General features: G+C 42.2%; 2 protein-coding genes across 3 annotated transcripts in view; one reads left to right on the top strand and one right to left on the bottom strand.

Annotated features, from left to right (window-relative positions):
* The window catches only part of LOC115209939 (phosphorylase b kinase regulatory subunit beta), a 57477-nt gene extending 41213 nt beyond the window's left edge, over nucleotides 1-16264 (bottom strand). For both annotated transcript variants that reach the window (XM_029778580.2, XM_036509038.1), the window contains exons 1-4: nucleotides 16086-16264; nucleotides 5771-5921; nucleotides 2705-2813; nucleotides 1118-1225 (exon numbers count right to left, since the gene is read on the bottom strand). In XM_029778580.2, the coding sequence (XP_029634440.1) occupies nucleotides 1118-1225; nucleotides 2705-2813; nucleotides 5771-5921; nucleotides 16086-16233 (516 nt within the window). In that variant the 5' untranslated portion in view covers nucleotides 16234-16264. The remainder of the gene's footprint in view (nucleotides 1-1117; nucleotides 1226-2704; nucleotides 2814-5770; nucleotides 5922-16085) is intronic.
* Nucleotides 16265-16478: 214 nt separating this feature from the next.
* The window catches only part of LOC115209949 (T-cell immunomodulatory protein), a 44979-nt gene continuing 35206 nt past the window's right edge, over nucleotides 16479-26251 (top strand). Inside the window, exons 1-4 of the mRNA XM_029778591.2 lie at nucleotides 16479-16791; nucleotides 21799-22032; nucleotides 24051-24102; nucleotides 24958-25029. Coding sequence (XP_029634451.1) covers nucleotides 16509-16791; nucleotides 21799-22032; nucleotides 24051-24102; nucleotides 24958-25029 — 641 coding nt within the window. The 5' untranslated portion in view covers nucleotides 16479-16508. The remainder of the gene's footprint in view (nucleotides 16792-21798; nucleotides 22033-24050; nucleotides 24103-24957; nucleotides 25030-26251) is intronic.

Below are 26251 nucleotides of genomic sequence, written 5' to 3'. Positions count from 1 at the left end.
TAACAAGCCAAGCAAAAACGGTGCCTGTGTAGTTCTTCGACCTGCTACAATTAGCACCCAAATCTCTTCAAATCACTCTGTGTAGTGTAGTCCTAGATGTACGATGCCTGAATAAAAGAAGGAATGGTCAGAGCCTGAACACCTTTAATCATGGGTCTGTTGGATCAGGGCTGACCACTGGCTAAAAGGCAACACCTTTTGATGCCCTTAGTCACTACAAGCAGTTAGATATCACAGACTTTTGCAGTACGGACCCCTATGGCCCAAGATCTATTCCTGTTGTGGTCAGTATTGACTTTCATCCCATCAGCCAAATACTGAAGAGGGAGGAAATGAAATGAATGTAATCGACCACCTCCCTCCCCACAAACTTGAGATCTTTAAGCAATAAAAGAAATTATAGTTTGCCCTTCACTGATTCCACTAAATGCTCTTGGGAAGGGCATGAGTGCCACACATTCCATGTATTACTCTGTCTCTGATGGAAGTACAATTCATGATGCCAAATGAAGAATATTTATTTCTTTATTGCCCACAGGGGGCTAAACATAGAGGGGACAAATAAGGATTAAGCCGATTACATTGACCCCAGTGGTGCTTATTTAATCAACCCCTGAAAGGATAAATAGCAAAGTCGACCTCGGCGGAATTTGAACTCTGAATGTAACGGCAGATGAAATACCTATTTCTTTACTACCCACAAGGGGCTAAACAAGGACAGACATAGGTATTAAGTCAATTACATCGACCCCAGTGCATAACTGGTACTTATTTAATCGACTCCGAAAGGATGAAAGGCAAAGTCAACCTCAGCGGAATTTGAACTCAGAACGTAGCGGCAGACGAAATACCTATTTCTTTATTACCCACAAGGGGCTAAACATAGAAGGGACAAACAAGGACAGACATAGGTATTAAGTTGATTACATTGATCCCAGTGCGTAACTGGTACTTAATTAATCAACCCCGAAAGATGAAAGGCAAAGTCGACCTCGGCGGAATTTGAACTCACAACGTAACGGCAGATGAAATACCGCTGAGCATCTCGCCCAGCGTGCTAGCGGTTCTGCCAGCTCGCCGCCTTATGAACAATATTGGTAAAGAAGAGACCACTGACCTGTAAGTGCCCTGATTCATCCTTCTTGAAGACTGGATCACCAGTGACAATATCGAACACACTGTGGAGAGCATTGATGGGGTTTTGGTCATGCTTGAATTTTTCAATCTGTTACAAATGGAGAGATCATGAAAGATAATTAGGAACTGCACTCAAATAGAAAATGATGATGATGATGATGATGATATAGGAGCAGCATGGCTGTGTGGTAAGAAGCTTGCTTCCCAACCACATGGTTCCAAGTTCAGTCCCACTGTGTGGCACCTTGAGCAAGTGCCTTCTACTATAGCCTTGGGCTGATCCAAGCCTTGTGAGTGGACTTGGTAAATGAAAACTGAAAGAAGCCTGTCGTGTATATATATATATATATGTGCCGGTGGCACGTAAAAAGCACCCACTACACTCACGGAGTGGTTGGCGTTAGGAAGGGCATCCAGCTGTAGAAACTGTGCCAGATCAAGACTGGAGCCTGGTGCAGCCTCCATGGCTTACCAGACCCCATGCTAGCATGGAAAGCAGATGCTAAACGATGATGATGATGATGATGATGATGTATGTATGTATATTTGTGTATGTGTCCCTCCACCATCACTTGATAACCAATGTTATCCCCATAACTTAGTGGTTCGGCAAAAGAGACCGATAGAATGAGTACTAGGCTTACAAAAAATAATAAGTCCTGGGGTCGATTTGTTCGACTAAAGGTGGTGCTCCAGCATGGCTGTAGCCAAATGACTGAAACAAGTTAAAGAACAAAAGAATAACAATTAGGGATGAGACTAAATTAATATCATAGCATAAGTGAGCCTCTATACAACTGCTTGACCTGCTAGAAGCAGCAGCTGAATGGCCTTCGACATTGGTTTAACGTCTTCTTTCACATGTTGGCATGGATTGGATGGAAGTTTACTGATGCAGATTTTCTAATGGTTCGATAGTCTTCCGGTCATTAAGCTTCGTCTGTTTCCATGTCATTTGGTCGAAAAGTGGCAAAGTGGAAACTATCATGAAGCTGTTGTATAGAGATAGGTGATGGTGGTGGATGGGAGTTAGGGAAGAGGTAGACGATGGTGGTGTTGTTGGCAAGGAGCCTGTTTCATGTCAACAAAATTGGCCGTTGCCAGCCAGCCTCTCCTGGCCCCCGTGCCGGTGGCATGTAAAAAGCACCATCCGTTCGTGGCCGTTGCCAGCCTCGCCTGGCCCTGTGCCGGTGGCACATAAAAAGCACCATCCGATCGTGGCCGTTTGCCAGCCTCGTCTGGCACCTGTGCCGGTGGCACGTAAAAGGCACCCACTACACTCACGGAGTGGTTGGCGTTAGGAAGGGCATCCAGCTGTAGAAATTCTGCCAGATCAAGACTGGTGCCTGATGCAGCCTTCTGGCTTCACAGACCCCAGTTGATACGTCCAATCCATGCTAGCATGGAAAGCGGATGCTAAACGATGAACGATGATGAAAAGCAAGACTTGACTGTCTTGCTCAAGGCCCACAATACAATGGCTGCAGTAAGATTTGAGCCTATGACCTTACCCTCCACCCAACTAGGTCAACAGTTTCAAATGCTAGTAATGCCAGAGAATTCTTACGTTCTGTGTTATAGTGTTTTGGTGCATCCAACAGTAGAGAACACCACGCATGGTTTTGATGGCATTATGTGCCAGCTCTTGGCACCGGCCCTGGTCATCATCGATGTGTCTGCAAGAAGAAAGTTAACAAGGGTAACAGCAACAGCAGCAGCAACAATAAAAAAACAAAAAGAAAACTCAGCTGTATGAGTGGCTGTGTGGTTAAGAAGCTTGCTCCCCTGCTGGGGGCCCGTAAAAAGCACCCACTACATTGTTGGAGTGGTTGGCGTTAGGAAGGACATCTAGGTATAGAAACATTGCCAGATCAAGATTGGAGCCTGGTGCGGCCTCCTGGCTTCCCAGACCCCGGTCGAACCGTCCAACCCATGCCAGCATGGAAAGAGGACATTAAACAACGCTGGTGATGATGATGGTGAAGGCTTGTTTATAGGGTTACCCTGGGATTTTCACTATAAAGGGTATGTATGTAAGTATATATATACACACACGTGTGTGTATACATGTATGTATGTGTATATACACACAGATACATGTATGATGGCTTTCTTTCATTTTCCACCTACAAAATTCATTTACAAGGCTTTGGTCAGCCAGGGGCAATAGTAGAAGACACTTGCCTAGGTTCCACACAGTGGGACTGAACCCAGAACTGTGTGGTTTGAAAGCAAACCTCTTAACCACACAGCCATACCAGTGCTAACTGCATAAAATACATTAGTCAAGTGAAGGTTAACACTGTTTTGAGTAAAATATGTAAACAAATTGACAGGAGTGGCAGTGTGGTAAGTAGCTTGTTTACCAACCACATGGTTCATGGTTCAGTCTCACTGCATGGCACCTTGGGCAAGTGTCTTCTACTATAGCCTCGGGCCGACCAAAGCCTTGTGAGTGGATTTGGTAGACGGAAACTGAAAAGAAGCCCGTTGTATATATATATATATATATATATATATATATATATGCGTGTGTGTGTTTGTGTGTCTGTGTTTGTGCCCCTAGCATTGCTTGACAACCGATGCTGGTGTGTTTATGTCCCCGTTACTTAGCGGTTCGGCAAAAGAGACCGATAGAATAAGTAATGGGCTTACAAAAGAATAAGTCCCGGGGTCGAGTTGCTCAATTAAAGGCGGTGCTCCAGCATGGCCGCAGTCAAATGACTGAAACAAGTAAAAGAGTAAATTAAATTTATAATGAGGAGAGGGAAAAGAGGTTCAATGAAATCTGGTCAATGTATGTGTGTGTGGGGGGGGGGGAGGGGACAACTCTGACACTAATTAATAAAAATTTTAATTGCACAAGCATGGCTGTGTGGTAAGAAGCTTGCTTCCCAACCACATGGTTCCAGGTTCAGTCCCACAGCGTGACAACTTGGGCAAGAGTCTTCTACTATAGCCTAAAGCTGACCAAAGCCTAGTGATTGGATTTGGAAGATGGAAACTGAAAGAAGCCTGTCATCATCATCATCATCATCATCATCATCGTTGTCAGCGTTTAATGTCCCCTTTCCATGCTGGCATGGGTTGGACAGTTTGACTGAGGACTGGCGAGCCAGAAGGCTGCACCAAGCTCCAGTCTGATCTGGCAGAGTTTCTGCAGCTGGATGCCCTTCCTAACGCTAACCACTTCGAGACTGTAGTGGGTGCTTTTTATGTGCCACTGGCACGAGGGCCAGTCAGGTGGTACTGGCATTGGTCATGCTTGGATGAGTGCTTTTTACGTGCCACCAGCATGGGAGCCAATATATTATATATATATATATAATATATATATATATATATATATATATATATGTCTGTGTGTGTGTTGGTCCCTTCACTATCACTTGACACAACCGATGTTGGTGTGTTTATATCCCCATAACTTAGTAGTTTGGCAAAAGAGACCGACAGAATAAGTACCAGGCTTACAAAGAAGAAGTCCAGGGATTGATTTCTTTGACTAAAAGGTGGTGCTCCAGCATGGTCACAGTCAAAAAGAGTAAAAGAGTATACAATGAGAAGAAAACATGAGCTGGAAGACTAATACAAATTTAATCCGATTTCTTTGATCTTCACTGATGAGGTCCATATAAGACTGGAACATTCTCAGTGTTATCACTACTTGCTAAAGAACAGATTAAACCACCATTAGTTGTCCAGCTAATCTTTTCACCACTTCACTACAATTAATAAAATTCCAATTAAAATCACAGACTTGGTCCTTCTTCCATTAGGACTGCTAATTAAAATTGTTTTCTCTCTCTTCCTTTCAACAAAAGTAATTAATTCACATTTTTTTCTCTCTGCTCATATTCTGTCAGGATGAAGTTTATCTTTCATCTTTTGACGTGGATGAAAGTAAAGTACCAGTTATGTGCTGGGGATTGATAAAAATGTGTATGGCCTTGAGCTATGCTATTATTTTAATGAAGAAGAAAGGTGTGGGTCCATAGCCCTTGGAGATGCTGACAGATTGGTAAGGATGTGATTTGATGACTATTGGAGAATGGGGGAGGGGGAAGAGGTTCCAGGGTGGTGTTGTAGTTCAGGACAAAGAAGGAGGAGAAGGAAGAGGAGGAGGAGAAGGAAGAGGAGGAGGAGGAGGAGAAGGAAGAGGAGAAAGAGGAGGAGAAGCAAGAGAAGAAGATGGAGAAGGAAGAGGTAGAGGGAAAGGAGGAGAAGGAAGAGGAGGAGGTGGAGAAGAAGTAGGAGAAGGAAAAGGAGGAGAAAGAGGAGGAGGAGAAGGAAAAGGAGGAGAAAGAGGAGGAGGAGAAGGGAAAGGAGGAGAAAGAGGAGGAGGAGAAGGTGAAAAAGGAGAAAAAGTAGAAGAAAGAGAAGAGTTGAGTAGATTTGGATAGTTTGAGGTGGAGAGTTTGTTAGTTCTGAGAAGGAGAGTGAGTGGAAGAGATGCAGTAAGTTGGTGAGTAAAAGGTTGTCTATCAGGGTGATGGTCACCAGGATGTCTATGTCCATGGCTGCTGCACAATCGTAGATATGGAGTCAGTACTCTAATATGGGCGACACTGTCCCTTGGTAGAGAGGTCAGTGGAAGAGAGGTCTATTCAGAATTAGAGGGGGGAAGACGTACCTGTATGCCTGTGAGAGACACCATGTTGCTGCCGCACAATAAATACTGTCTCGGACGTGGCCATGGTTGGATGCTTTGTAAGGATCAGGTGTACCACACTCCGGGTAGAGACCAAGAGAAAGGCTTTGGTATCTGGAAATCTCAGATTTCACTGCGAGGAGAGAAAGAGAGAAAGAGGTAAATAAGTAATTAAGGAGACGAAAACAGAAAGAAATTAGTCGTCAGGGAGACATTGAAATTGTTAGCGCTTATCTGTTGAATCAGTCCTTTGAGTGAGGGATTATCTAGCAAGGCTTAGCCATACTGTATTTTCCCTGCACACAATTTGGAATCCATCATCCAATATGTTCTTTTACCAGATTGCGATTGAAGATTTTGATTTAAGGAAGATTCGGTTGCTATTTCTAGCAATTCAATCAACCATATAGTAGCTTCCATGCTGGATTGACATAGAAATTGTTTCAACTTTCACTGACCGTATTTTTAGCAGAGGACATAAAAAAAAAATAATCTGAGATTCAATTAATTCATTACCAGATATGTAATTGTCATTGTTTAACGTCCTCTTTCCATGCTGGCATGGGTCGGACGGTTTGACTGAGGGCTGGCAAGCCAGAAGGTTGTACCAGGCTCCAATCCGATCTGGCAAAGTTTGTTAATGTCCACTTTTCCAATCTTGCATGGACTGGATAGAGTTTATTGAGGAAAATTTTCTACAACTGGATGCCCTTCCTGTTGCCAATCCACCCTTGCTTCCAAACAAGGTAATATTTCCCCCATGACCAAGCAATTTCTTCTAGAAAATTGGGAATGAATGACATGGTTTATATGACAGTGACAAACGCAACTATAATACAACAATATCAAGACAAGGACAAATATATGCAGATCATCATCATCATCATCCTTTAACATCCGTTTTCCACTCTGGTATGTATTGGACACACAGATCAGGGTACATTCATTCATTCATTTGGTTCGCATTGTGCCTTGAGGCACTTGAGGCGAGAGCAAGACCATTCCACCTTCCAACACTGAAAGCGTCCTTGATAGCTTGTTCCATTGTTAACCCTCTGCTTTTAAGGTCTTTTGTTATTGTTCTTCCTTTGGTCAACCACGTCTTCTTTTATTTTGTGGAACCCATTGCAAAACGATCCTGAAAATTGAGTTCAGTTTATAGCGCCAAACTTGACCCAGCCATTTCCATCTCCTTGCTGCTTCAATAGTTTCTCTTACTGGTTTCACATTAGCCATGGTGTGTGGTAGTTCATTATTCGAGATCATATTTGGCCTCTAGACCTTCAAAATTTTTCGTAAACATTTATTTTGAAACACCTCTAATTTCTTTTCAACACTTTTGGTTGTTTTCCAACATTCGGAACCATAGAGGAGGATGTTAAGTAAGTTGCTTTGGTAAAATCGTAATTGGCGCTCTTGCTGAGAATTGATGATAGGTTTCAAAACGAACAAGAATAAAACATACACCCCTTGTGAAAATATAACAGATGCTGACCGTGTGACTTTCAATAACAAACCAATCGCAAACATTGAGGAACTGAACTATCTAGGCACCAAAACAATAATGGATGGAGATTGCCAGCCTCGCCTGGCCCCCGTGCTGGTGGCACGTAAAAGCACCATCTGTTCGTGGCCGTTTGCCAGCTCTGTCTGGCACCTGTGCAGGTGGCACGTAAAAAGCACCCACTACACTCACGGAGTGGTTGGCGTTAGGAAGGGCATCCAGCTGTAGAAACACTGCCAGATCTGACTGGGCCTGTTGAAGCCTTCCGCTTCACAGACCCCAGTTGAACCGTCCAACCCATGCTAGCATGGAAAACGGACGCTAAATGATGATGATGATTGCATTCATGGAATAAATACAAGAATCAACAAAGCTGACCGATCATTCGTTATGTTAAACTCAATACGGAAATCCTCGATACCCAACAAGGGCACCAAAAATCAGGGTGCTTCAACCACTAAATATGGAAATAGAGGGGGATTTAAGAATGATTATAATACTGCTGTCAAATTTTGATACAAGGCCAGCAATTTCAGAAGAGGGAGAAAGTTACTTTATCATCATCATCATCATCGTTTAATGTCCGTTTTCCGCGCTAGCACGGGTTGGACGGTTCGACCGGGGATCTGAGAAGCCAGGAGGCTGCACCAGGCTCCAGTCTTATCTGGCAATGTTTCTACAGCTGGATGCCCTTCCTAACGCCAACCACTCCGTGAGTGTAGTGGGTGCTTTTTACGTGCCACCCGCACTTTATATTGTAAGCAAAATGCTTAGTGGCATTTCATCTGTCTTTGCATTCTGAGTTCAAGTTCTGTTGAGGTCAACTTTGCTTTTCATCCTCTCGGGGTCAATAAAGTAAGTGTCAGTTGAGCACTTGGCACAGTGTAATCGACTTAGCCCCTACTCTGAAATTACTGGCCTTCTGCCTAAATTTGAAATTATTATTATTATTATTATCATTATTTTTCTTATTGTTATTAATTATTATTATTAAGGTGGAAAGCTGGCAGAATCGTTGGCATGCCGGGCAAAATGCTTTGCAGTATTTCATCTGCTGCTACATTCTAAGTTCAAATACCACCAAGGTCAACTTTACTTTCATCCTTTCAGGGTTCATTAAATAGTTATGCACCGGGGGTCGATGTAATTGACTTAATCCCCTCTCCCAAGCTGCCCTTGTGGCAAAAATTTGAAATCATTATTATTCTTATCATTCTTCTTCTTATTATTCTTATCATAAATAGCTCTTAATTGAGTCAGTCCCGTAAGCTACAACAGGGTTTGCTCCCCCAGCTAGTACTATATTCTACATAAAGGATGCAGAGTGTTTGAACCGATAACCAGCTGGTGGAGAATCTGCCTGGGGTTAAACTAGCAGTAACATTCAACAGCCACTTTGATGTGATGGTACATGAAAAGCACCCAGTCTGTGGAGTGGTTGGCATGAGGAAGGACATCTAGCTGTAGAAACCCTGCCAAAACAGACAATGGAATCTAGTGCAGCTCCTGTCAAACTGTCCAACCCATGCCAGCATGGAAAATGGACATTAAAAGATGACGATGAGAGGTGGTCTCAGGTGGATTGGCATCACTAGGTTTAATAAGCTCCCTACTTTTACTCTACTTGAGCTAACAGTATCTCTTGGAGAGACATGAACACCACAACATCCTATGTCTCCCTCCTTGCAAAATATAGTCTTAACACTAATTAAAAATCGTTGGCATTTAATCGTGTGTCCGGTGATTTATTTGGTTTCTTCTTGACCACTTCTTCCCCTCTGTCCATGTTTATGCCTCTGGTGACTAATGAGGCCGGTTCTTGCATGGATGTCTCTTGCAAAGTTCACAACGGATCCCTGGAAAGGCTTCGGTTGTTGCAGCCTCCATTTCCTTTCTTGTTGCTTCTCTTCTGCTTTCCTCTGCCATTCAGCTTCCAAATGATCAGACATAATCTTTATATATAAAAGTGAGGTTGTGTGTCTGTCTGTCTCCTACGATTTAGATTCCTAACTTCTCCCACATTTTGCGGTGCAGTTTAACCAAAACCGGGTATCTTATAGTCGTGATTCATATCGAGCCCTTCTGGGTATTAGCACGTGTCTACGATGAGTCTACGATTTAAAAAATAAATTACCATCAATTTTTCCCATTTTTAATGCATTTTTGGCATATATAAGGGAAGTAACTCTCTAAAAATTTATTATTAAATCTCAGAACGTAAAAAGCTACAGTAACACCACCCCCTTTGTGGTTAGCCATATTGAGATGGCTATTATACTTTACATCTCTAAAAATGCTTATATAGTTATTTCCCTTACAAACCCGAGCAACGCCGGGTGATACTGCTAGTTAAAAATAAATAAGCGCCTTACTGGCACTTGTGCCTGTGCTAGTAGGGTGCCAAGAGCACCATCTGAGCATGATCATTGCCAGAGCAGCCAACTGGCTTCCGTGCTGGTGGCACGTAAAAGGGCACCATTCGAGCGTGATCGTTACCAATGTTGCCTTACTGGCACCTGTGCCGGCGGCATGTGTAAAAAGATTCGAGTGAGGTCATTGCCAGTACTGCCTGACTGGCCCCCGTGCCGGTGGCATGTAAGATGCACCTACTACACTCATGGAGTGGTTGGCGTTAGGAAGGGCATCCAGCTGTAGAAACTCTGCCAGATCAAGATTGGAGCCTGGTGCAGTCATCTGGTTTGCCAGCCCTCAGTCGAACCGTCCAACCCATGCTAGCATGGAAAGCGGAAGTTAAACGATGAACGATGATGATGATGATGAAACATGAAAGAATATTTTGATCCTCTTCAGGGCAGACAGGTTCTGTGATACAGCTTGTCTTATTTTGTCTTATATGATTCCTGTGTCATATTACAATGACACCACCTCAACTGTGATTCTCCTAAGGTCACACCCGACATTACTCAAGTCTCTCTGTATGTAGGTAATGTACTCGGGTACGTCAGCGATACATCTTCTGTGATCCTGCCAGTGTTACAACCATGTAGTGATGTAGAGGATGGGTAACTGGGTAGTAGAAAGGTAGCCCCAGTTGTCACTCAGGAACCGTTACAGCTGGTACCTTCAAGTAAAGGTATTTAAGATGCCTGTGCATAGGGTGACATATCTAGCTGCTATTTCTAGCAATTTCAGTAAATACCTTGTTAGACTGTATGTATGTAATGTGTGTATATATATATATATATATATATATATAGCTTTCCAAGGTCTTTCATCACATCTATCTCCCTCCTTCCCCCTTTCTACAAACATTTGACTATTTATAGAGACAGTCTCTCTCTCTCTCTCTCACATTAATGTAATCTATCCCACAATTAGGTAGAACTGTGACACTTGGTATATGTGTTGCCAGCAGGTAGCAGGAGTAAACAGCAAGTTCTCTCTCCCTCCATCTGTCTGTCCTATATATATATATATAAGATGTAATATATATATAAATATATAAAAATTAACGTATATAATATATACGCATAAATAAAACATATACCACACACACAATCACTACTACTACTACTACTACTACTAATATTACTACTACTACTACTACTACTACTACTACTACTACTACTACTACTACTACTACCACCACCACCACCACCACCACCACCAATGTGCTTGCTTGGCAGAAATAGCAGCCAAATACATCTCACATCACATCACACTCCACAATCTTTGAAAAGTACAACACATCCTAGACTGCTGAAAGCAGGGAGTAATGTTGTGGCTGTAATGACGCATGCCTCTGTGTAGCCATGCCACTGTCCAGCCCATGCCAACATGGACAATGGACAAAAAAGGATGATGATTATATATATATATATATATATTGGTAAAAACGGTAAGATAACAAAAGTAAATAGAGGAAATTTATCTATAAAATAATATGTTACAATTACTCAATAGTCAAGATAAAACTCTGAGTTTCAGATGCCGAAGTGGAAATCCACAACACCATCTCTTCAGTTATCTGGCCATCTGAAAAACGCTATGAAAAAATACTGTTATATAGTTAGATAGATATAGATAGATATGACTTGAATATATATATATATGGATATTTACATATATATATATATATGGATATTTTTTATCTCTTAGTTGGTTACTATAACTGCTAACTCTGTTTACATATAAATATATTCAAGTCATATCTATCTATATCTATCTATCTATCTAACTATCTATCTATATCTCATCATCATCGTTTAACGTCCGCTTTCCATGCTAGCATGGGTTGGATAGTTTGACTGAGGACTGGCAAACCAGATGGATGCACCAGGCTCCAATCTTGATCTGGCAGAGTTTCTACAGCTGGATGCCCTTCCTAACGCCAACCACTCCGAGAGTATAGTGGGTGCTTTTATGTGCCACCAGCACGAGGGCCAGTCAGGTGGTACTGGCAACAGCTACGCTCAAATAGTGCTTTTTATGTGCCACCTGTACAGGAGCCAGTCCAGCGGCACTGGCAACGATCTCGCTTAAATGTTTTTTCACGTGCCACTGGAGGGGTGGATAAGGTTGTAGAAATGCAAGAGGAGAATGACAGGTGGTTAGAGATGAGGGTAGAGGTGAATAGAAGGAATGGTGAAGAAAGGTGGATGTGTGGTCAATGGTAAATATGGGTATGGGGGTGGAAGGGGAAAGAAATACGAGGAGCTCAGGAGGCAGTAGAGAAAGGGTGGATATCAGCTGTATAACCAGAGGATTGTGATGGAAGATAGAGAGAGAGAGATGTATGGTGATAGAGATGGAGGTCAGAGATATGTAGGGGTGGACATAGAAGGTGGCAAACAAAAGTGAAGAGGGGCCGTTGAAGATTGATAGAAGAGGATGTTAGGAATGATATGTGGCAGTCATAAAATGTAGATTAGAGAAAGAAGACATCATCATCATCATCATCATCATCGTTTAACGTCCGTTTTCCATGCTCGCATGGGTTGGACGGTTTGACCGGGGTCTGGGAAGCCAGGAGCCTACACCAGGCTCCAGTCTGATCTGGCAGTGTTTCTACAGCTGGATGCCCTTCCAAATGCCAACCACTATGTGAGTGTAGTGGGTGTTTTTTACGTGCCACTGGCACAGGGGCCAGATGAGGCTGGCAACGGCTGTGATCGGTTGGTGCTTTTACGTGTCACTGACACGGACGCCAGTCAGGCGGTGCTGGCATCTGCCATGTTCAGACGGTGAACGTGACAGATGCCACATTTTGGTATATAAGTGTGTGGCGAACAAAAGTGTGGCGTGGAGTGAAAGTGTTTGAGGAAGCTACATTGACATATGCAAGACTCAAGAGAGATTTAAAGAAGAATGTTATGACCGAGAAGGTGAATCACAATGACCTTTTTGTGTGCACAGTTTGTGGCAGACCACAGTTTTCTTTTGCGAGGCTCAAATCTCATTTGCAGACTGGCAAGCCCAGGAGGCTGCACCAGGAGGCTGCACCAGGCTCCAATCTGATCTGGTAAGGTTTCTACAGCTTGATGCCCTTCCTAATGCCGACCACCGACACAGGAGCCAGTCAGGTGGGCCTGGCATTTGATCATGTTTGGATGGTGCTTTTTACGTGCCACCAGCACAATAGCCAGTCAGGGTGTACTGGCATCGATCACGTTTGTTTGGTGCTTTTTATGTGCCCCCAGCACGGGAGCCAGTCAGTTAGACCTGGCATTGACCATCTATAAAAAAAAACAAAAAAAACAAACAAAATAAAGGGTTAATTAAATTAAGTTTTATTTGCAAAATACTGTTATTTTGAATTTATAGCAAAAAAATGGTCTAAAACCAAGGGGGCGGCAGCCTGAAAAAGTTTGGGAACCACTGTACTTGTATAGGCATACATACATCTGTATTCTCTTATTATCCTCTTTCCAGCCACTCCCATTCATCTTTATATAATGTGGGCCGATGCCAGCCTCCCCTGGGGCCAATGCCAGCCTCCCCTAGGCTGATGCCAGCCTCCCCTTTGGCCGATGCCAGCCTCCCCTGGCACCTAAAAAGCACCCACTACACTCTCGGAGTGGTTGGCGTTAGGAAGGGCATCCAGCTGTAGAAAACAGCCAGATCAGACTGGAGTCTGGTGCAGCCTCCTGGCTTCCCAGACCCTGGTCAAACCGTCCAACCCATGCTAGCACGGAAAACGGACGTTAAACGATGATGATGAGGTAGCCATGTATATCCCCTATAGCAAGACTAGTATTCAAGAGGTGATGATCCCATATTGGACACGAGGTCAAATACTAACCAGTCAAAACAATAGGTAGGGCTCCATATCAGTGCGGGTGGTTGGCTGGTGTGCTGTAAAGCATCCAAGAGGAAGGCCCTGAAATGGTGCACATTCCTGATGACCCCTGAAACTTCTGGCAACCAGCTTGTGGAGTTTTCACTTGACTGTACTTGCATTAACAACCTGTTTCCCTGCCTCTCCCCTACAGCAAGATATGTGTACCTGTTCCTTTATCATACTTTGGCCCCTCAACATCTGGCATAAAGTTGAGAAGTCTTATGTGCTGGTACCACACACACAAAAAAAGCACCCAATATATTCTGTAGAGTGGCTGGTGTTAGAAAAGGCATCTGGCCATAGAAACCCTGCCAAAGCAGACATAAGAATTCAATGCAGTCTTCTGGTTTGCTGGATCCTGTCATATTGTCCATCACATGCCAGCATGGAAGTTGGAGGTTCATGCTGATGACGGTGATGATGAATATCTATCTGCCTACCCACCTATCTATCTACCTATCTGTATGTACCTGTCTATCTACTTACCTACCTGTCTATCTATCTATCTATCTACCTACCTACCTACCTATCTGTATCTACCTGTCTATCTTTCTATCTGTCTATCTATCTATCTGTATCTACCTGTCTATCTATCTATCTATCTATCTACCTGTCTATCTATCTATCTATCTACCTGTCTATCTATCTATCTATCTATCTACCTGTCTATCTATCTACCTGTCTATCTATCTATCTATCTATCTATCTATCTATCTATCTATCTATCTGTTTGCCAACCTACCTACCTACCTGTCTGTCTATCTATCTATCTATCTATCTACCGTATTTTAACGTGTATAAGGAACCCTTTCCGTCAAAAATCAGGTTAAAAAATATGGGATTTTCTTACACATGGATAGTACTTTATAAACATTTTCCTCCAAATTTTAAGCCCCCAAAACGAGGGGTTTTCCTTATGTTAAAATTCGGTATCCTATATTTTCTCACACTTAAATTCGACTGCACAGATTTTTGTCTTTTCTGTTACATAAACAAGCAAATACACGCGCGCACACACACACGCTTCACACATACACACTTCACTAACACACACACACGCTTCACAACACACATACACACACACACACTTCACACACACACACGCACGCACACATACACACTTCACACACACACGCACGCACACATACACACGCAAACACACTTCGCACACACATGCTTCAAACACACACATACACACAAACACACACACACACTTCACACACACTCACGCTTCACACACACACACACACACGCAAATACACACACACACACATACACACACTTCACACACACACACACACACGCTTCACACACACACACACACACTTCACACGCATACACACACTTCACACACACACATACACACGCAAGCACAAACACTTCACACACACACACGCTTCAGACACACACTTCACACACACATACACACACACACGCACACACGCTTCACACACACACACTTCACACACATACACCATTTGTGAAAATGTGAAAGGCGACAATAAACCATTTCAGAGACAATAGACACATTTGTACGAAAAGACGGACCGAACCAAGATCCCCCCCCCCATTGTGTTGTGTTGTGTCCATTGTCCGTTGTTCATTTCATCGTCGACCTCTACGTGGTCGCTCAGTCTGCTGGAAACAACAGTCAAATCTCCCTCGCGTCACGCTATTGTGTTATAAAACAAATGGACACGCTGTACGATGGTCACGGTTGGATTGTCTTTAATCGAAACTCTGTTCGATCAGGGCCGAGGGGAGACGTTATATGTTATTGCTCGATCTCCTAGAAATAGCAGCCAAATCTCCTTTATTAAAAAGTGAAACACTTCGGGTAATGTTGTCTTCTTACGTGTGCGTTATGTCTGAAAATAAGACAAGATGGTCATGGCTGGAACGTCTTTGAAGGGAGGTCAGCTGGATCAAGGATGATCTGGGGTTAAACAACACAAAGCATCATCATCATCATCATGACGATGGAGCCTCTACGCAGTTGTTCGACCTGCTAAAAACAACAGCTAAATCTGTCTCAAATCACACCTTGCTATCTTAAAAGAACGAAGGCTATGTTAAATAATGTTATTTGAAATATCCTGTCTAAAAGACGGGATGGTCATGATTAGAACGCCTTTGCTTATGATCAGGACTTACCTAGGGCTAAACAGCATCATCATCAACAACAACGGTCCAACAATCGTGGTGTGTATAAAAGCCTTTGTGTAGAATGTATGATAGTGTAGAGCATATAATAATGTAGGGTGTATATAGTAATGTAGAGTGTATAGATTAACGTAGTGTGTACAATAACAACAAACAGCTGTGTTTAATTGAGGACACGAAAATATGAAGGTCAAGGTAAAAGGACGACATTTGCGTGACACAGGTGGGAAAGTAGGTGGAATACTCAACAACAAGATATTGAATCACTCTATTTACACAGGCAATAGATAAAAGAGTCACGAATAGATAAGTTTCAATGAAATACTTACGTCTAAAATAATAAGTATCCAGTTTTTTAACGGTAGCTTCATAATTTTCTCTCTTAATCCCCGCCATTGCAATATCCCTCGGTGTCAGACGATCGTCGCAATTTTCCATTTTATAAAGACTCATCTTAATATAAGGTGTTTTAAGCATCAGATTTACAAAAATAAAATAATTGGTTATTTTTAAAAGCGAAAATATAAATTTCGATGATATTTTAATGTTTTTTTTTTATATTAACTGAGTTTCGTATTTTTTTAGGACGTCGTCACACGTTTGTGTTTACGGCAGTCACTTCTTGTTTCTTGTTCGGTCCGGACATGTGTAACAAGTTAAGGCTGTTGCTGTAAGATTTAGAGTCGAATATCGATATACAGAGTGATATAAAGAAATATTTCCTTGTGTCGGAGATTGTTAGGATAATTAATATGTATTCAGAAGCCAGAATGAAAAGACGGCGGCGGCCGAGCGTGGAGTTGAAAACGGCGACCAGATACAACAACGTTCGGAAACAGCTGAACGTCTCCCTCTTGGCGGCCGTTGCTGTCTTCTTCTTCGTCTTTCAGATCAACTTAGTTTCTTCTGAATTGACAGAGTTTTCAGACATAAGCAGTGGCATTCTAGTGGACGGCAACGACAGGGGTATCGTGTCCGCCTTCGGTGACTTCAATGCTGATAAACACACAGACATATTTCTCTTGACGGACGGAGGTAAGTCCAGAACTTCTCATATCCTTGTCTTCTCTCTCTCTTCTCTCTCTCTCTCTTTTAGAAATGCTATTTCGTCTGTTTTCGGTATTTTAATGTCACCTTCTCAGTGTCTCTTGAATTTGAGTTCTGCCCTAATTGGTGCGTCGAATGAAATAGTTTGAAACTTTTTAAAAGTTCGACTTCCGCCACACCTTTCACCATTCAGAAGCGGGTGACGTGTGTGACGAGGCAACAAACCTCACCCCTTCTCTTCCCAGTCACACTGCTTCGACTTACTACAAATAATTTCCACAAATCAAACACTACTGTCCTAAAAATCAAATGGAGGTTACATCGAACAGTATAGTCCTAGATGGGACGACCACGCCTGGAACGCCATTGCTGTGGTTTTATTAATACAAAGGGACGTGTCTAAGCATGTAAACGTACATATACAGAGTGATATAGAGAAATATTTCCTTGTGTCGGAGATTGTTAGGATTGTTAAAAAAAGAAATCGAGGTTACATCGAACAGTTAAGTCCTAGATGTACAAAAAAGACGGGACGATCACGCCTGGAACGCCGTTGTCGTGGTTTTTATGACAACAAAGGGACGTGTCTAAGCATGTAAACGAGTGTCGTAGTACAAAGTTGTCCGATAAGAAAATGGTTAAATGTTTAGTTGTGGGTGTGTCTCAGGACTAAAGTATGTTAAACTTGACTTCGGTTGCCAGTAATTAAAGCAAATCGACAAGTTGACATCGAAGCACACATTCCAATATGAATATACACACACAGACACACACACACATTCGGATATGAATATATACACACAGACACACACACATTCCGATATGAATATACACACACAGACACACACACACATTCGGATATGAATATATACACACAGACACACACACACATTCCAATATGAATATATACACACAGACACACACACACATTCGGATATGAATATATACACACAGACACACACACATTCGGATATGAATATATACACACAGACACACACACACATTCGGATATGAATATATACACACAGACACACACACACATTCGGATATGAATATATACACAGACACACACACATTCGGATATGAATATATACACACAGACACACACACACATTCGGATATGAATATATACACACAGACACACACACACATTCGGATATGAATATATACACACAGACACACACACACATTCGGATATGAATATATACACACAGACACACACACACATTCGGATATGAATATATACACACAGACACACACACACATTCGGATATGAATATATACACACAGACACACACACACGTTCTGTGATGTCGAATAGAAAAACCATTCATCTCATTTATGTATTGGGGTCTTGTGATTTAGTGATATACACAGTAGGTAGAGGTGGAGTGTATAAAATAGACAATGTATTGACGACGCGTGTGTAGATGTAAGCTGTATATGATAAACACAGTGTATAGATGTGGAGTGGGTGTATATGGGCACTGTGTAGATGTGGGTTACAATAATAGGGTCTGTATAAACAACGTGTGGATGTCGAGAGAGAGATGAGACAAACTTGATGGGAAGATGAAGTGTGTATAAGACAGTGAGTAATGTTGGTATCACATTTTGGCACGAGGCTAGCAGTTTCAGGGGAGGTGGTCACTCGATTACATCGATCCCATTCTTCAACTGGTACATATTTTGTTAACCCTGGATGGACGAAAAGCAAAGTCGACCTCGATGAAATTTGAACTCACAACGTAAAGACGGATTAAACGCTGCTAAGAATTTAGTTTGGTGTGTTTATGATTCTGCCAAGTCACTGCCTTGGCAATAATTAATATTGATGGATATATATATATGAGAGAGAGAGAGAGAAAGAGTGTGTTGAGGTATTTGTAGATTTTTTTATGCTGGTTTTGTTTCATGAAATTTCCTGCTAACGGATTTCTGATACTAATGTTGTTGGTAGTTCTGTAGCATATAAGTGGAAGTATAACCATTATACTGGTCATATGATAGTGGTACCCTGCTGTATTACTGGTACAGTGACTTATATTCAATGTTCAGCTACATTAGAGAGCTTGTCAGATAAAGTTAAACAAGCAGGCATAAAAGTCAAGTAAAGAAAGACAGTAATGAATGCTCCAAGTAAGTATTGACAGAGAATAAAACACGAAACAGGCATAAAATTGAACATTAAAAGAGTCATAAAGAGGAAAGGGTGGATGGGCATATCAGGAGTAGTGTTGGCAAGTTTCGGGAAGTATGGTGTTTTCAAAGGACGCAATGTCCTGACATTTAACAGTCAATTCAGGGACTTTGTTCCATGCTTCAACAATTCTGAGCAAGAAAAAAAATGTTTCCAAAATTTGTGGGTGCTGTGCTGTTTATCATTTGATAAACATGTCCGTGGGTGGTAGAGGCATTGAATTAAAAAGACAAATGGTGGCCGTGGTTGTTGGCAGGATAGTTTTGTGGTCTTGTATCAGTGTCCAGAGAAGCAAGATATGGTGATCAGCTGACAGGGTATTCATCTGGCTGTACGTCTCTGGACAGGTTCCAGTAGATCAATATTCTATACAATCTGGGGCTTCCAAAATAGAAATGCCAACTTTGAGTGCAAATGTACCTTAGCCATATATAACCTCAGACAGACAGACAGACAGATAGCTGGTGAGCATCTGACAAGGGTCTTACTGAGTGATGATTCTGGGACACGTTTGATCTTTCTGATGATTTTTGAAATGCTGGTTGTCCAACACAGATCAGTGTCGACTATAATGGACTATAATGCCTTGGTTACATCCACCACCAGACTTCTTAAGATTGGGGTTTTGAAGGAAAAAGGAAATTCCATGTCAGTCACATGTTTGGGTTGGACATGTGCAACAAGTTTAGACTGCGTTATAGTATTTGGAATTAAATATCGGTTTCTGATTTTCTTGAATTGTGGTGGAAGCACTCCGTCGGTTACGACGACAAGGGTTCCGGTTGATCCGAATCAACGGAACAGCCTGCTCGTGAAATTAACGTGTAAGTGGCTGAGCACTCCACAGACACGTGTACCCTTAACGTAGTTCTCGGGGATATTCAGCGTGACACAGAGAGTGACAAGGCCGGCCCTTTGAAATACAGGTACAACAGAAACAGGAAGTAAGAGTGAGGGAAAGTTGTGGTGAAAGAGTACAGCAGGAATCACCACCATCCCCTGCCGGAGCCTCGTGGAGCTTTTTAGGTGTTTTCGCTCAATAAATACTCACAACGCCTGGTCTGGGAATCGAAACCGCGAGTCCGCTGCCCTAACCACTGGGCCTTTGCGCCTCCACTTGAATTGTAGCGAGGGTGACATTGAAAAATTGTTTGTAAAAGAAGGAGTGGGATGAGAGCAATAGTTAGAGTTTGGCAAGCACTGTTCTTGAGGAATGTTGGGAAGTAATAAAAGACAAGTATTTTGCATGTTTCTGTCTTACCTGCAGATGTGGCCGTGTGGTTAAGAGGCTTAGTTTGCAACCACATGCTTTTGAGTTTACACACGAACTTTTGAGTATTGTGTAGTAAGACTTTTGAGTCTTACTACACAATATCTTGGGCAAGTGTCTCTACTATAGCCTCAAGTCAATATCTTTTGGATAAATTTGGTAAACAGAAACTGGGGGGGGAGGAACCTGTTGTGTGTGTGCATATATATATATATATATATATATATGACTGGCTCCTGTGCCGGTGGCATGTAAAAAGCACCCACTACACTCACGGAGTGGTCGGCGTTAGGAAGGGCATCTAGCTGTAGAAACACTGCCTGATCAGATTGGAGCCTGGTGCAGCCTCCTGGCTTCCCAGACCCTGGTTGAACTGTCCAACCCAAATGGATGTTAAACGATGATGATGTATTAGAAAAAATAAGATACTCAAAAATCTGTATGGTTTTATATTTAGAGATATTTATTAATATGTCACATGTTTTTATAAATCATATATTAGCGCTTGCGTCCACTAGAGTGGACGCAAACGCTAATATATGATTTATAAAAGCATCCAGATTTCTGAGTAAATACCATCCAGATTTCTGAGTACCTTATTTCTTCTAATATATAATACCTGTACATCACCTGCAAACCTTCTAATATATATATATATATATAGGCGCAGGAGTGGCTGTGTGGTAAGTAGCTTGCTAACCAACCACATGGTTCCGGGTTCAGTCCCACTGCGTGGCATCTTGGGCAAGTGTCTTCTGCTATAGCCGACCAATGCCTTGTGAGTGGATTTGGTAGACGGAAACTTAAAGAAGCCTGTCGTATATATGTATATATATATAAGTGTGTGTGTCTGTGTTTGTCTCCCTAGCATTGCTTGACAACCGATGCTGGTGTGTTTACGTCCCTGTAACTTAGCGGTTCGGCAAAAGAGACCGATAGAATAAGTACTGGGCTTACAAAGAATAAGTCCCGGGCTCGCTCCAGCATGGCCGCAGTCAACTGACTGAAACAAGTAAAAGAGTAAAAGAATATATATATATATACTGGCTCCCATGCCAATGGCACATAAAAAGCACCATCCAAACATGATCGATGCCATTCTCAAATGTATCTTTTTGTTTTTCTTTTAAGATAGTAAGTAATATATGATTTTAGGTGGATTTGTCTGATATTTTAGTAGGTTAGCATCAGTTCATAGAGGCTCTCTTGCTAGCTTGGCAATGACTTAGCAGATCTGTTGTTGTGTTGGAGAGTAACACAGAGGAGTGTGTCAGTGCAATATAGGGGATGCCTTCATAAGTGGTAACCAAAGTGGACCAAGTTTAAAAGAACTAGCTATTGTTTCAGGCTATTTGATGCAGGCTGTCGACAGTACAACACAAAGTTTGAGTGTAGAAATAGCATTTGGTTTTGTAACTATTAGATAAGACAGCAAGGTAACGAGTTCAAATCTGGCTATAGCTACCATGTCACACTGATTGGTAATTTGTTTTAATTAAAGAGTTGGTCTCTTTTTCATTCACAGGGAGAGAAGTTAAACTACTTTTGGCTGGTAAATCTGAAGAACCCTACACATCCCGAATTCTGATTGAAGCCAACGCTAGTAACCTGACGGACACTATCATCACTAGTATTGTACCAGCAGACTTTGATGGTGATGTCCACATGGATGTGCTGCTGTGTCGCCAAAAGGAGAATGACCGTTCTGGAAACGTTTTCATTGAGATTTACTGGGGCAATGGCTACACCGTGAACCAAGGTAATTGTTGATGTGTACAGTTAATTATTTCATTTATTGTTGGCCAATTGCAGCCCTTCCCCCTCACCTTTTAAAATCTAACGAGTTCTTGTTGGTCTGTTCATTTCATTGACCATTGGACAGGCGTTACGTTTGATACGTCTCTTTATTTCATTCGGTTATGTCCGTGCTAGCTTTTATCTACAGTCATCACATGACATTGATCTACTGCCGCCACCATCCACTACCATCACACATCTATATCGATTTCTTTACTACCCACAAGGGGCTAAACACAGAAGGGACAAACAAGGACAGACAAACGGATTAAGTCGATTACATCGATCCCAGTGCGTAACTGGTCCTTAATTTATCGACCCCAAAAGGATGAAAGGCAAAGTCGACCTCGGCAGAATTTGAACTCAGAACGTAACGGCAGACGTAATACGGCTACGCATTTCGTCCGGCGTGCTAACGTTTCACACATCTATATCTCCTACCTCTACTCTAGCATCCATCCACCACCACCACCTACTTTGGTTGGCTAGGGGCTGGCATAAAGGACACTTACCCAAGGTGCTGTGCAGTGGGATGGAACCTGAGACTACATCATCAAGAGGCAAGCTTCATAGCCATGCATCCACACCACTTTCCAACACGAGCACAAGGCCTGAAATTTTGAAGGGTGGGGCCGGGGCCAATTACATTGGTTCCAGCACTTGGCTGGTACTTTATTTTATCGAGCCCAGAAGAATGAAAGAGCAAGTTGGCTTCTGTGAGATTTGAACTCAAAACATGAAAAGGCTGAAGAAATGCTGCTAAGCATTTCATGTGATATGCTAATGATTTAGCGTGCTCAAGGCCTTAATGACAATACCAGTAATTATTTGCCTAACTTATCAGCTCTGAGACCATCTTCATGAAAGAGAGAGAGGTTTTAATATGTTCTAAGTTGTCATTGAGCACCTCTGAATGTCCTGCATACAATTTCTTCAGGTGCCAAGTCCAGAATGAAGGACATAAGACAGTCATGTCCTGCCACACTGTTCTTTGTTTTCTGTAACAGTTCTACGTCCTGATGTTTAGTGCCTCTTCCTTCCAACCATTTCTTCAAGCTTGACACCCATATTTATTTCTTTATTGCCCACAGGTGGCTAAACATAGAGGAGACAAACAAGGACAGACGAACGGATTAAGTTGATTATATCGACCCCAGTGTTTCACTGGTTGAAAGGCAAAGTCGACCTCAGCAGAATTTGAACTCGGAATGTAATGGCAGACAAAATACCTATTTCTTTACTACCCACAAGGGGCCAAACACAGAGAGGACAAACAAGGACAGACAAATGGATTAAGTTGATTATATCAACCCCCAGTGTGTAACTGGTACTTATTTAATTGACCCTGAAAGGATGAAAGGCAAAGTCGACCTCGGTGGAATTTGAACTCAAAACGTAATGGCAGACGAAATATGGCTACGCATTTCGCCCGGCGTGCTAACATTTCTGCCAGCTCGCCGCCTTGACATCCATATTGTCCTTCTCTGTCCACTGCTCCTTTTCCGTTCAATCTTTCTGGCCATCGCTAAATTCCCCGGGCCCTCTTTCCTCATTACATGACTAACAGATCTCAGTTGCTTGGCCCTTATCTCATGAAGCAGTTTCCAATTTTACCATAACCCGGGTCATCCCTTCTTCATTAGATGCTCCATCAGTCCATGTTATACTCAATGTCTTCCTTAGGAACCACACTTCACAGTTCTCCATTTGAAGCCTGGTGCAGCCATCTGGTTTGCCAGCCCTCAATCAAATCGTCCAACCCATGCTAGCATGGAAAGTGGATGTTAAACGGTGATGATGACCTCATTTGGAAGCTGATGGCATAAAAGAGGTTTGTCTGTCCTGCATCAAATATAACAGCAAACCTGACAGGACATGGCTTTTTTTTCTCCTTTTTTTTGACAATCCTCTTTTATTATAGATTTTTTTTTATACAAGATGATTCACCAAAAGCCAAACAAATCTATTTCTTTATTTTAGGTAACCCATATGTGCTGACAGAAACCCTGAAGGACCAGCCTCTTGTGATGGAGTAAGTATTTATGTTGTTTTAGGTGGTGCGGAGTGGGTGGGGTATAGTTGTTTGAATTGATCAAAGTACACCACTGGTACTTTTATCAGCTGCCTGGGATTTGAACTCAGTGTCATCATCATCATGACTTACTGTCCAGTGCTGCCTTAACTGGCTCCTGTGCTGGTGGCACGTAAAAAGCACCATTCGAGCGTGGTTGATGTCAGCCCTCAGTTAAACTGTCCAACCCATGCCAGCATGGAAAGCAGACATTAAACAACGAGGACTCGCGGTCATAGGATCGCGGTTTCGATTTCCAGACCAGGCGTTGTGAGTGTTTATTGAGCGAAAATACCTAAAAGCTCCACGAGGCTTCGGCAGGGGGTGGTGGTGATCCCTGCTGTACCCTTTCACCACAACTTTCTCTCACTCTTACTTCCTGTTTCTGTTGTACCTGTATTTCAAGGGGCCGGCCTTGTCACTCTCTGTGTCACACTGAATATCCCCGAGAACTACGTTAATGGTGCACGTGTCTGTGGAGTGCTCAGCCACTTACACGTTAATTTCACGAACAGGCTGTTCCGCTGATTCAGATCAACCGGAACCCTCGTCGTCGTAACCGACGGAGTGCTTCCAAAAGCACCATCTTGCTCAAACAACTGCATCACCATCCTCCTCCTCCTCATCATCAAACACTGGATACCCACCAAGTCAGAGCCATATTCTACCATCCTGTCTTGGACAGTTCTAGCAGACTTTTCAGCTCTGTCATCACATCAATATTTTCCTTTAATTCTATCCCTGGACTTCAATATTTTACGTCATTTCCACAGCTTCTGCTTTTGTTCCAATCGTATTCTCCCTCTTCCCTTTCAGTGCCAATGCTGACATGGTTTCAGATTTATTTGGTGAAAACTCCGATGGGAAAAGGAAATTTTGGTTTGGAAGGTATTTCTTACTCTTTTTTTTTTTCCCTCCTTCATCCTTTGTCACTCCTTTTTGAATGGATTTCTTCCAAAACATACTGAAGATGGGGATAGTGGGGGGGGGGTGACAGTTTGTTTTTGTGGAAATATGTTGTCATTCCTTCCATCTTGTGAAATCCCCCTCACAGTACCATCCACATGACAACCCGTTACACCCATCTAGTAAAGATTGTTTGCCAACATAACATGGCAGTCCTGGTTTAGGACTAATGTTGCTGTAAATTAGCCTCAGGAGACACCGTCTCAAGCTGGCCGTACGACACGATCTGTGTTCTTATTCCTTTGTTTGAAAATATAAGGACACAGATCGTATCGTATAGCCAGCTGGAGATGATGTCTCCTGGGGCTAAATTACAGTAACATTAGTCCTAAACCAGGACTGCCATGTTATGTTGGCAAACAATCTTTTCTCCAAAGTACTGTTGCTGAATATCTCACATTGTGAGATTTAGACATAGTAATTTTCTGTTCTACCCACTTCTACATACTGAGTCTAAGAATCTGTGAGAACCTCTGATGTAGACTCGGCATATCTTAGCAAAAAGACCCTTTTATAATGCAACATACCTTGGTGAAGGTATGTCAGGTTATGTAGACTCAACATACCTGAGTGAAGACCATATCACTGAAGACGAGACTCACATCTGAGTCTTGTCTGCAGTGCCAGAAACTGTTTCCTTGAGAAGCCCCTTAAAAATCATTATGTAACATCCATACAGTTCTATATTTAACCTTTTAGTGTTCAGATTACTCTGTTAAATGTAATACTTTTTCACTCAAATTATTTTGAATTAATCATGCATTATGTTATAGCTTTGAAGTTTCAATGATGTGAATGTTTATTTTTAGAATGTCAATGTAGGTTAGGTGTGAGAGGCTGGATCTGGCCAGTTTGAATATAAAACTTGTAGAATATTTGGGCTGGATATGGCCGGTTTAAACACTAAAGGGTTAAGAGATGAGGAATTATGTACATTATTTACATTTGACGGATATTTGTCCTCATCTTGTTTGTTGTTAACACAATGTTTCGGCTGATACACCCTCCAGCTTTCTTCAGGTGTCTTGGGAAATTTCAAACCTGGGTTCTCATTCCTAAGGTATTTTTCGATATTATTATTATTATTCAGGTCACTGCCTGGAATTGAACTCGGAATCTTGGGGTTAGTAGCCTGTGCTCTTAA

This window comes from Octopus sinensis, linkage group LG1 (assembly GCF_006345805.1).
Source record: "Octopus sinensis linkage group LG1, ASM634580v1, whole genome shotgun sequence".
Classification (NCBI taxonomy): domain Eukaryota; kingdom Metazoa; phylum Mollusca; class Cephalopoda; order Octopoda; family Octopodidae; genus Octopus; species Octopus sinensis.
Note: the sequence above shows the minus strand (reverse complement) of the source record. Positions and strands in the feature narration are given on the sequence as shown.